General features: G+C 36.6%; 1 protein-coding gene across 1 annotated transcript in view; it reads right to left on the bottom strand.

Annotated features, from left to right (window-relative positions):
• Positions 1-4,188: 4,188 nt before the first annotated feature.
• The window catches only part of LOC110592076 (calmodulin-1-like), an 85,645-nt gene continuing 77,439 nt past the window's right edge, over positions 4,189-12,394 (bottom strand). Inside the window, exon 3 of the mRNA XM_044913615.1 lies at positions 4,189-4,801. Coding sequence (XP_044769550.1) covers positions 4,256-4,801 — 546 coding nt within the window. The 3' untranslated portion in view covers positions 4,189-4,255. The remainder of the gene's footprint in view (positions 4,802-12,394) is intronic.

Genomic DNA, 12,394 nt, shown 5'->3' with positions numbered 1-12,394 from the left:
ACAGGAGCCAAAGCCAGCAGTCTTGCAGTCATGAAGACATAGATGCTCAAGTGGGTGGATTTTGATTCATTTTAAATTGACCAGTTACTTATTTGTGTCTAATTATGTCTTTTCACCTAGAAAAGGCTTTATAAATAATAAAATCCATATTTTGTTGTTTTAAATAATTTTTTGTTAAACACCACCTAACATGATTTATGTTGAGGGTATTTTTCACATAATGTATGGTGAATATCTCCTAAGATTCTCCTACATGTTAAGCTTCATAAATTTTACACTAGCGAGCTTCCACAACCTTGGCATACAGTGTTTTCTTTTTTGCGAACATGTAGAATTTATTTGGGAGGGAAAGTGAGAGGCAGCCACCACATCAAGTCTGAGTCTCCGATAATGCAGAGGTTATACAGGCTGCCATGAAAATCTGTTTCCCAGCGCTTACTCTCAATTGTTTAAAAAGATGTTAGATAGTCAAAGATAAATATTGATCAGTATGTGTGGTTGTTCCATCCACAAGCAAGAGTGGGAAGGTGGGATTTAATGTTAAATTAATTATGTCAATGGAAACTTTTGCATGCTGACATAAAGCAACACGTGAAATTCAAAGAACAATTATAAGTTATTTTCTTCAGACTTCAGCGCACACTAGCAAAAGCCTAGTGAACACATCTGTAAACTATCTGCTCATGGTTCTTTCCTCTCTCTTCTTCAGTTCACAGTTCAAAGTCTTCCTCTGCCAAATCCTATGAAGTAATAGAGAACAGGTTTGTCTTAATTATGTAGTTTGATAATGGAACACTTGTTAGAAGCCATTTTTTTTTGCCCTTGAATATTTAATTTTGTTATAATTATTGTTTCTGTATTTCTCTTTTAAAACCACCTTGAGTATTATTCCAGGTATGTTTTATCAGTCTTCTAAAAGTTGATAGGAATACAAAGAAGAATACATGAAGAATAGAAAGGTTCTTTTAAAAATATGGTACTGATTTATTCAAATAGATGAAAAAAACTAAATCTTTTCAGCTTGGCCAATTGATGAGTAAGAGGGCTAAAAGAATTTGAAGGGTGTGAACAAAAAACATGGACAACAAATGTTTAGTATTATGCAAATGTTCGCTGGGTAAAACAGCAACATGCAAGATAAATTCTGGTTCTAATAAAATGATATTTAGACAAAAACAATTGCCACTGGTTGGAAAATTCATTGCTTGAATTATTTAAACTTAGCAAATAAGAAATGTCAAATGTTTTAGCAGCTCGTAGGATATATAAAAGGTCATGTGGAGACATATGGAGACTTAATGAATTATGCAAATCAAACCAAAAATTTTTCAAAGATCACCTTTCACCATATCATTAAATTCTGACTCAAAGATGCTGAAAATTTCATTATACCTGGTTTGTATTTCATTCTACTAGACTGTTCAGACTTAGCTACCTGCGGACCCAGCCCCAAAGCAGCAAGTTGAAAAGCACCTACACCGTATGTGAAGGAGTTTCACTAGCTAAACTTAAAGCACGTGCCGGAGGGACAAGCGTCTGTCAGAACTCTCCCCAGGGATGGAGGCATTGGCAGGCACCATTTCTGCATTTTCCCCGTACCTTGTTAGCATTGCTGGCCCCAGCCCTGCCCTCTCCTGCCACTGCGATCCTGCCCTCATGGCCAAAGACACAGGAAAAGATCATGCTCAACATCACTAATCATTAGGGAAATGCAAATCAAAACCACAACGAGATATCACCTCACCCCAGTCAGAATGGTTATCAAAAAGACAGGAAATAACAAGTGTTGTCAAGGCTGTGGAAAAAAGTGGACTCTTGTGCACTGTTGCTGGGAATGTAGATTGGTGCAGCCACTCTGGAAAACAGTATGGAAGTTCTTCAAAAAGCTAAAGATAGAACTGCATATAACTCAGCAATTCCACCTTGGGCATTTATCTGAAGAAAACAAAAACACTAGTTTGAAAAGATGTATGGGCCCCTATGTTCATCGCAGCATTATTCACAATAGCCAAATATAGAAACATCCAAAGTGTCCATCAATGAGTGAATGGATAAAGAAGATATATATACACACACACAATGGAATACTTGGACATAAAAAGGAATGAAATCTTGCTGTTTGTGACAACATGGATTGTTGTCACAACATGGATGGTATTATGTTAAGGGAAATAAATCAGACAGAGAAAGACAAACCTTATACATTGAACCTAAAAAACGAAATAAACATACAAAAGACAAAATTCATAGATGCAGAGAACAGATTGGTAGTTGCCAGAGGGAGGGAGATTGGGAGTGGGTGAACTGGGAGAAGGGGGTCAGGAGATACAAACTTCCATTCATAAATTAAATAAGTCATGGGAATGTAATGTACTGTATAGTGACCATAGTCAACAATATTGCATTGCATGTCATGTAAGTTTATATGGTGATAGTGGGAAACCAGACTTACTGCAGTGATCATTTTGCAGTGTATACAAATATCAAATCATTATGTTGTACACCTGAAAATAATATTATATGTCAATTATACCTCAGTAAAAACAATTCAAGTATTTTTTAAGTCATATCAATTTCAGAACATTTAATATTCAGTGCTGAGCATGGAAGCTTGAAAATCATGAAAGAGATAAATAAGGCACATTGACGTTTCAGTTCGATGATTTTAGTTTAATATTTAATGAGTCGGCTATGAGAAAGGCAAGATGCTGAGCAGAGAGGGGATTGCAAAGAAAACAAAATAACCCTTGTTAGATAGTAGTTTACCAAATAGAAGTAGACATGAAACATATTTGCAAAACTATGATAGAGTGATTAAAGCAAAATGTGTGATACAAATACCCGTTCTCAGTAAGAAAGGTAATTAACTCATGGCTGAGGCTGAATATTTCAAGCACAAAAAACACAAATGGAAGGAGAGGCATTCTAGATGGAGAAAATGGAATCAAATATTCACAGGTCACGAGTGGTTTTAGAGAAGTTCACGGTTCTGGCTGACACACAGCCAGAACTGCAGCTAGATCGTGGCCAGACTGTGGGACACTTTAAAGGCTAGGGTGAGAAGTGTGGATTTTATTCCATCGGAAAACCAATGGACTTTCTTAATAGGAGAATGACACATGGAATAAATGCTTTTGAACCATTAATTTTTCAGAAACACACAGGAACTGCTAAAGTGGGTAAAAATGTAGGCATGAAGGTCACTTCATCATCTTAAACCACTGCATAATCTTAAAATCATCAGAAACTGAAGTATGGGGCTGGCAGCAGGAACGGAAGAGAAGGAAGGAAAGAAGGAAGATTTGGGGGGGTACTACAATACATTTCTAAAATTTTGCACTGGCAATACATTTTTTTTAAGTTAATGGTCTTTTTTCATTGGAATAAAAAAAAAAAGACTAGCATTTACAACTTGGAATGGACGTAAATTGTAATTTCTTGATCAGCAATGTTGATGCTTGTGCTGAAGTCCACGGCCACAACCTACTCTGCTGGCTCCAAGTCATGGTTCAGGAGGTTTTAAAAACAGAGTGTCCCAAGATGCTCCCTTGGTAAAGGTTTAAAAAAAAAAAATGTGTGTGAATGCTGACAGCCTGACACCCATTTCGCTCAAAGACAACACGGGACAACGCTAAACCAACACACACGGCATGCCACCACGATGAGTGTCATGGTCACCATGGGTGGGGGCGCCCGGAAGTACGAGAGGGCCGTCCTGCTAAGTGGGGCTGCGTCTAGACAGGTTATCCTTCACCCATTTTTCTGCACAGCATCCTGAGGTAAACCAATTTTAAATGTTTTGTTTTCAGTAAACCAGCTCTGACAATTTATACTAACAAACTGAACTAGAACCCATTTGAAAAAGTTTTAAATTTGTTTTTTTTTTCATTTTTTGTTTTTAATACAAATGGCTGACTGTGCTCAATTGTCAAGCTGCATGCATGAAAAACTGGCCAGTCCAAACAGTGTATTAATCATGAGCAAATGGAACTGCAAGGAGTCCATTAGGTGCTTCCTTATCATTAAGGTAGTACAAGTATTTATATCGTAAAACTGATGTGTAGCTTGATCTTTAGGGGACAGGACCACCAACCAATACATGCAGATTTTGTGTGTGTGGACAGAAGGTACTTTTGACATTCAGTTTTGCTATATAGAAACAGAATGAGTGAATGAACTTTTTTTTTGGCAAGAGGTAAATAAAAGATTCAATTTGATTCTTCTAGAAGGGGGGAAAGGAGTTGAAAGTAAGCCTTCATTTTGCAGTCATCATCTGTACGAATTCTTCATAGTTGACTTGCCCATCTCCATCAATAACTGCTTCTCTGATCGTTTCATCTACTTCTTCATCTGTTAGTTTTTCTCCTGAGTGGGTCATGACGTGACGTAGCTCCGCCGCGCTGACGTAACCGTTGCCATCCTTGTCGAAGACTCGGAATGCCTCGCGGATTTCTTCTTCACTGTCTGTATCTTTCATTTTTCTAGCCATCATAGTCAAAACGTCTGGGAAGTCGATGATGCCATTTCCGTCAGCAGCCACCTCGTTGATCATATCCTGCAACTCGGCTTCTGTTGGGTTCTGACCCAGTGACCTCATGACGGTTCCAAGTTCCTTTGTCGTGATGGTGCCATCGCCAGCTTTGTCAAATGGGGAGAAAGCTTCCTTGAACTCAGCACTCTGTTCTTCGGTCAACTGATCAGCCGTGGTGCGAGTGAAGGGAAGAAGAGCAGAGGGAGCGAGGGCGGCTGCACCAGCGCAGGGGCCGTGACGGCGGGGGCGCCCCCGCTGCTGCTGCCGCTGCTACTGCGAAGGCGCGATGTGCGCTCCGCGCTGTGCGGCCGCCAACTCCCGACCGCGAGTAACGGCGCCGTGCCCGCGAGGCTCCCAGCACCACGGCCCGGCAATGCATTTTAATACCAGTTCACTTAAGTTGGGGATATATCAGTACATTTCATTACTTAAATTAGTGATAATGTTTAGAAGTCAAATACATTCATGCATAATGTTACAAAAATGGCATAGATCTAATCATTTTTAACAGTTCAATAGATGTGAGCAATGTGTTTTATGTTTAATAATGTATGTTTTAAATTGCCATTAAAATCAATATTTAATGCAATTAGAATGGGCGTGAAGGAGTTAAAGGTTTAGTATAAATAGGAGTAAATATAATTTCATCATTATGAATTAGTGAAGATAAAATCAACAAGGAATTATTGAGGACTTACTTCACACTACTTTTTTTTTTTTTTCTTCCTACTACATTTTGAGGCTAAATAATATACCGATAAGGAAACAATCCAGCTTTTAAAAGTGGTTCTCACTTTCATAAATGAGTAAAAATCGAATCATAATAATAAGTGCAACAATTTATGTTATGTCACTGAAAGAGAAAGCTAAACCCTCAGCTGTATAGAAACCCTGAAAAATAAGTGATGTTAGACAAGTTAATATTATTTTTTGTATGTAAACTTTTCTCCGTGGAACTACTCTCCAAATAAATGTTCTTTTCTTAAGTCAGTATGCCGTGCTGTGTACATATAGCTTGAGATTCCATTGTGGGGCATTGGACTAAGGAGCATGATTTTTGCTGTATGGTAGCACTCATGTTTTCTCTTATATTCTCTATTTTTTTCTTTCCCATTGTTTTCTCTTTCTCATTTCTGCTTGTGCTGTTCTAATTGCAACTATCATATGACATTACCAGCCAAGTAGAGATTTCTTCCCAATCCTTTGCATTATTGGGTAGAAGGGAGGCTTTTGTTGCTCTTTGTTTTGTTCAATGTTGCTGAGTACCAAGGAAGTGCTTCTTTGGCCACCAGACCCATTCTTCTTGGCGCGTTCCCTCCCATTACACTTGGGAGTCATATTATGCAAAAGAAGTTAATGCATGATCCCACTGGGGATATTCTTGAGAACTAGAAGGTGGGATTCTTTGGAAATCCTAACAATACCACTGAACTTCCTTTTAACAAAAGTTAGACTTATATCACATGTATTCATTTATTCTTTAATAACTTCAAAGGAATACACTTTTATTTTTTCTTATTCGTAGTAGTATTACTATTCTTTTAAATTTTCACAACTAAACAGTTTTCACACATCATTCTTGGAAATTAAATAATGACAGAACTGGGCCTTAGAAGCTAGGTCACTGCACGTTCAATCTAGTTATTTTTACTTAACTGGGAGCCACTTTTCCTTTCTCTGCTTTTCGGTGAAGAAAAGAGTAGATGATCTGTAAATGCCCCTTCATTCTTTATTTCTAGGGATTATAATTAAGTTCTGGAACCCTACTGTCAAACTTTGAAAATGTGCTTAGATGAGTTAATGATGAGCATGAGACCATGAGTGTCGCTTTAAGTAAATTTGATCTTCTAGGAAGATCAAAATGGTAACTTTATTTTTATGATTACTCCCTGAGAACTGGTGCATTTAGTCTGAACAACAGGTTTCAGAATGATATAATTGTTAAAAGAATATCAAGGATTAACATGATCCTTGTATAATTTTAAATGACCTTTTTTCCTTATACTAATCTTGAATAAAACAAAAAGACAAACACGTAACAGAAATAAAATCTTGGTTCTAAAGCATGAATTACTTGGAAGTTATTTGAATAATATTAAATTTTTATTAGTTCATTCAATTGAATAATTCTTCAAATATATTTTCTGAATGAAATTTACATCTCAAAAAATGAATTAGGTACTTTGTACTTTAAGTTTCTTTATAAAATATTTTTAAATTTTAATTCCTATAAGATTTTTGAGAGGATCAAAAGTTTCCCCCCTTTTTTTAAGTTTCTAATCCAAATATAAACAGACAATTATCATTGTATCATATGTGCTAAATGAATTTTAGTGCCATGTCCTTTCCTTTTCCCAGCAACCAGGGTGATCTCTTCATGGTCTCTGAGCAGTGTTAACACAACCTAAGGCACCATCTGAGCTGATATCATTCATGAGACAAGAAGAATAGTCCCACTTGGCATCAGAAGTGGTCATGCCTGGGTGGCTCAGTTGGTTAAATGTCTGCCTTCCACCAGGTCATGATCCTGCTCAGCGGGGAGCCTGCTTCTCCCTCTCCCTCTGTGCCTCCCCCGCCCCCACGCATGATCTCTCTCTCTCTCAAATGACTAAAGTCTTTAAAAAAAATGGTCAGTATTGATGGTCAGTATAATCATAACCGAGTAAACTCTGTACAGAATTACATGGTAATAATGATCACAATCATTTTCATTAATCGACTTAAATCCTCACAGGAATTCTTCAAGGTGGGGACTCTTACCTTTTACAGATAAGGCAAGCCAGTTTAGTCACCTGTCCAAGGTCACAAAGTTCACACATGATACACCTGAGTTTTATCCCCTGTCCGCAAGATCCAGAGTTTATGCTCTTACCCACCATGTCCGACACACTTCACAATCACCTCCTGTGGAAGGAATACTCACCCGAGCATAGTCAGAAAGTCTTTTTTTATACTATATATGTTATTAAAATGTATCTTTTAGAGACCATTAAATAGTTCACATCAAAACTGTTTTTAGGAAATTTCACTCTACTGTAACTTTATTTCAAGTGTGAATTTTAGGAAAAAGGCAATTTTGTGCTTGTGTCTTTATCTCCAATGTGTTTTGGCACTTATAACACAGTGTGATCCTAAATTCCTTTAAGAATAAAATAGAATTCTGTACCTCTGAAACAAATAATGCAATATATGTTAAGAAAAAAAAAGAAGAAGAAGAAGGTAGCGGGAGGGGAAGAATGAAGTGGGGGAAATCGGAGGGGTAGACGAACCATGAGAGACGATGGACTCTGCAAAACAAACAGGGTTCTAGAGGGGAGGGGGGTGGGAGGATGGGTTAGCCTGGTGGTGGGTATTGAGGAGGGCACATTCTGCGTGGAGCACTGGGTGTTATGCACAAACAATGAATCATGGAACACTACATCTAAAACTAATGGTGTAATGTATGGGGATTAACATAAGAATAAAAAAAATAAAAAATAAAAAAAAAAAAAGAATAAAATAGAATTGTTTTTTTCCAAACATACTCATCCATTTTCATTTTATTACTGTTCTGTACTTCAAATGCACTTCCAGTTACCATCAAATCCCATAATTTCCATCCATAACATCTGGATAAATGCATATAGATTCTATGCCAAAGAGCTATAATGCGTGAAAAAATACTCTTGGCATTCCCTAAACTTTTCCATTTCTTTAAAAATTAGGCTTTACTCCTCTCGTAAGCAAAGATGAAAGCATATAATTAGCTAATTTTTTTTTCTAGTCGGTGTTATATTTGCTATTTTATTTTCTATGCTAATTTTCCCCTGACACGTCTGTTGTCTCTTTTTTGGATGAAGAGGCTTCTCATCCTAATGATATTTAAGAATTCATTATTTTCCTTTATTGTGTATAAAGAAGCATACGTCCAATTTTCCTCCCTGCTTTACTGACACTGTTTTTGAAGGGATCCCATAAGATCCCCTGGATAGGATATATTGGAGAGTTCTATGTTTTTGCAAAGTATATGATTTTGTGATGTTTTATATTTTGTTTCTTAGTTGAAAACTCCCTGTCCACAATGATCAAGAAGGATATGTAAAGTCTCCCATAGATGTACTTGCCAGTATAACTTGCCTGAGAAATAAAACAACTAAATGTTTGACAAGTTAGAAATTTTTATCACTTGAGAACATTCTTTCTGACTGTTACAATAACCTTGGATGTCAGAATTATGCACTGACCTCCAAATGATGCAGAATTGTGGAGCTCCTTAGGAAAACTGGAAGGGACAGGATTATATTTGTCATTAAACTCTATGAACATTTTGCTGACATAGATTTTTTGGCTTTCAACCTTCTTTCCCCTAGCTCTTTATTAGCAGTATTCTGGGGAGAGTACTGAATAGAAGTTTTACCTTGCTTACCAAACTCTTTTTTAGTAACAGACTTGTACCTGAATTTTAATGACAGATGCTGTTGGAAAGCAGTATTTATTTCTGCATTGTGAACTTGGAGTATTAAGGTTTTTAGTTGTAAAATGTTGGCTTTTATGTCATCAAAAGGATATCTTACTTCATATTAGGCTTTTTTAGAGGGCAAGGGAATCATCACTGTGATTTAATTTAAATAGACTTAATTAAATCTATCTGTGTTTAAAAGCAAAATCAGACCTATAAATACAGAGAACGAACTGATGGTTGCCAGAGGAGGGGGTGGAGATGGGTAAAATGAGTGATGGAGGGGAATGGGAAATATAGTCTTCCAGTTTCAGAATCAATAAGTCACAGGTATAAAAGGCAGAGCACAGGGAAAATAGTCAATAATATTGTAATAGCATTGTCCTTTGGCAGATGGTAGCTACACTTGTGAGCACAGCATAAAGTATAGAGAAGTTGAATCACTATGTTGTACACCTGAAACTAATGTAACACTGTGTCAACTATACTCAACTAAAAAAATTTTTAAGTAAATAAATAGGCAAGTCTTTGTGTTTAAAGAAGGGTAAATTTTATGCTTCAAGGAGACAGAGATTTTCTTATATCTCCATTCCCCACCCCAACATTTTCCTTATAATGCTTTCCATAAGCAGTAGAAAGGTGATAGCTTTATTTTAACAATTGTAAATAGTCTTATCCAATATTGATGATGAGTGACAGGGGATGAGAATTATCATTTAATTCACTTGTTGATCGGGTTCATTCAGACATTAGTCTATGTTAAAGGATATAATAAATATTTGATTTTCAACATTAAGCTTTGGATAACAACGCACCACACAAAATATCTGATTTCAGGTTTGAGGCAGAATTCAACCATGAGCTGATTATAATGCAATTTGCATTAGTTAGTCAATAAAGCAATTAAAAATATGAAAGAAAATTAATTTTATATGTGCTTTTACTTATGCCATTTCCAGTGCTCCTCATTCCACTGTGTAGATTCGAGTTTTTATCCTCCATGTTTTGCCTGAAGGACTTCTAACATTTTTGTTTTTATAAACGCTTGGTTCTATTTTTTAATCTGAAAAAGTCTATTTCTCCTTCATATTTGTAAAGCTCTTTATGCCAGAGTATTCTAGGTTGACATTTTTTTCCCTTTTGGCATTTTAAAGATGTCACTTGCTGATTTTCTGGTTTCAATAATTCCTGATGTAAATTCTTGAGAAGTCTGCTGTAATTTATGAACATATATATGTGATATGTTCTTTTCCTCTGACTCCCTTTAAGATTTTCTTTTTATCTTTGGTTTTCGGCACTTTGATTATGCTTGTCCAGGTGTTTTATTTGTTTTGTTTAGTATTTATTCTGCTTGGTTTTCTATGATTTTTCTGATCTGTGGTTTCACGCCTTTTAATATTTTTGGAAAATTCTCAGTTGTTAACTTACAATAATGCCTCCTTTCCATGTTTTTGCTCTCTTCTTTTGTGATTTCTATTACACCAATATTACACTAATATCACCCCAAGGTCTTTCAAGGTCTTTTTTCTTTTTTAACTCATTGTAATGTATCCTGGTTAATTTCTATCGAACTACTTTCATGTTTACTCGGTCTTCTTTCTTTGACTCTTTTAAGTCTATTAATAAGCCCATCAAAGGCATTTTTTCTTACCTCAGCTACTATGTTTCTTATAGCTAGTTCCCTTTGATTCTTTCTTATAGAGTTCATCATTCTGACAAAATTTAAAATCTGTTCTTATAATTTTTTCTCTCTGATATAATACATGTGTGTTTTCCACTTTTTTTTTTAAGATTTTTTATTTATTTATTCGTAAGAGACAGAGAGAGAGAGAGAGAGGCAGAGGGAGAAGCAGGCTCCCCGCTGAGCAGGGAGCCCGATGCGGGACTCGATCCCAGGATCCTGGGATCATGACCTGAGCCGAAGGCAGACGCTTAACCATCTGAGCCACCCAGGCGCCCTGTTTTCCACTTTTTTAACAAGAGTTTTTAAGTACATTAATCATAGTTAATTTAAATTTTCTGTTAGATAGTTCCAACACCTAGGTCCTATATGAACATAGTTCTATTAATTGCTTTCAATGTATCTTAACGGTATATAGTTTTTCTTGATTTGTTGCTCTGTAATTTTTGTTGAATACTGGCCATTGTGTCTAAGACAGTACAAATTGAGATAAATATTGTTGATGTCTGAAAATGGACACATCTCTTTTTATGCTAGGCTCTTAGTGTAGCAGTTTGAGTTAATCTAGTGACAGGTTGACGTGATTTGGGGTTTTGTTGTCCTGATGACTCGACCACCATTCCACCTTTTGTTTTAGATTTTCTGTAGATTTACTCAACAGAGGTCTCTCTCCATGTTCTTGCCCCTCTCTCAACAGTACACTGGTTCTGCTTATCACCCATCCTTTGGTAGCCTGGCGATGAGGTGTGAGAGGGTTCTCTCTTGTCCACCTTTAGTGTCAGTTTTCAGCAAACTCTCTGCTTATGGATGTTGGGGCTTTCTCAGGGACCTTATCATTCCATCAGTTCCAGAGAACCTCTAATGTTCTGACTTTGCCTTGATACCAAAGGCCTTTTCTCCCCCTTTCTTTCTCTAAGCTGCAATGGATTTCCACATGTTCCTGAAAGATACAGGGTTTTCTGACCCTTCCCCAGTGGTCTAAGGCTTTTGTTCAACAGTGGAGCTAGACAAAAATGATCTAGGTGGGGCTTTGTGTCTTTTCCATAGTGATGCCACTTTCTTCACCAACACCTGATCAAGCAGGAGGCAATCTCTAGTCTCCCCCACCTGACCCAAATCTTTCTCACAAGCCCTTAGAGATGGGAGCAGACAAAAGCCTGAGATTAAGTACAATCTTCCTTTATATCTGAAGCTCCAAGGATTCTATACTGTTGTACTAGCCAACACTTAACAGTTAGAAATTTATTAAAGTATTTAACAATGTTTTAATCAGTGCTCACATCTTGTCTCTCCGTAGAGACACCTGTATTTCCTTAGATTTGAGACTCCTTGATTTTCCCGTACCTTGGTATTTTGATGGGTTCGAGAAAATTTATGAATTGATAAATTATCCAACTTATCACTGTTGGGATGGAGCAATGCTCTTTTAAGCTTTCTACATCCTAAGACAAAACCGAAGCCCTTCTTAATTGATTTTGAAGATATGACTTCTAGGATTAAATATAGTATATGTGTTACACTGACAATTTATTAAATGTAACTCATAAATTTAAAGTTTAAAATTGTTTTGAAGCATTATTCGTCAACATAAATTTTCCTTATCTTTAACCCTCTGAGAGTTGTTAATTAAAAAAAGGGATACATTAATGATGGAGAAAATATTGGATTATTGAGCAAATAATTGGCCCCATTTCATATGTGGGATTCACTGTATCATTAACTTCTATGAGTGATGACATCATTG

Source organism: Neomonachus schauinslandi, chromosome 3 (genome assembly GCF_002201575.2).
Source record: "Neomonachus schauinslandi chromosome 3, ASM220157v2, whole genome shotgun sequence".
NCBI classification, from domain to species: domain Eukaryota; kingdom Metazoa; phylum Chordata; class Mammalia; order Carnivora; family Phocidae; genus Neomonachus; species Neomonachus schauinslandi.
The sequence above is the reverse complement of the archived record's forward strand: the minus strand, read 5'-3'. Positions and strand labels throughout refer to the sequence as shown.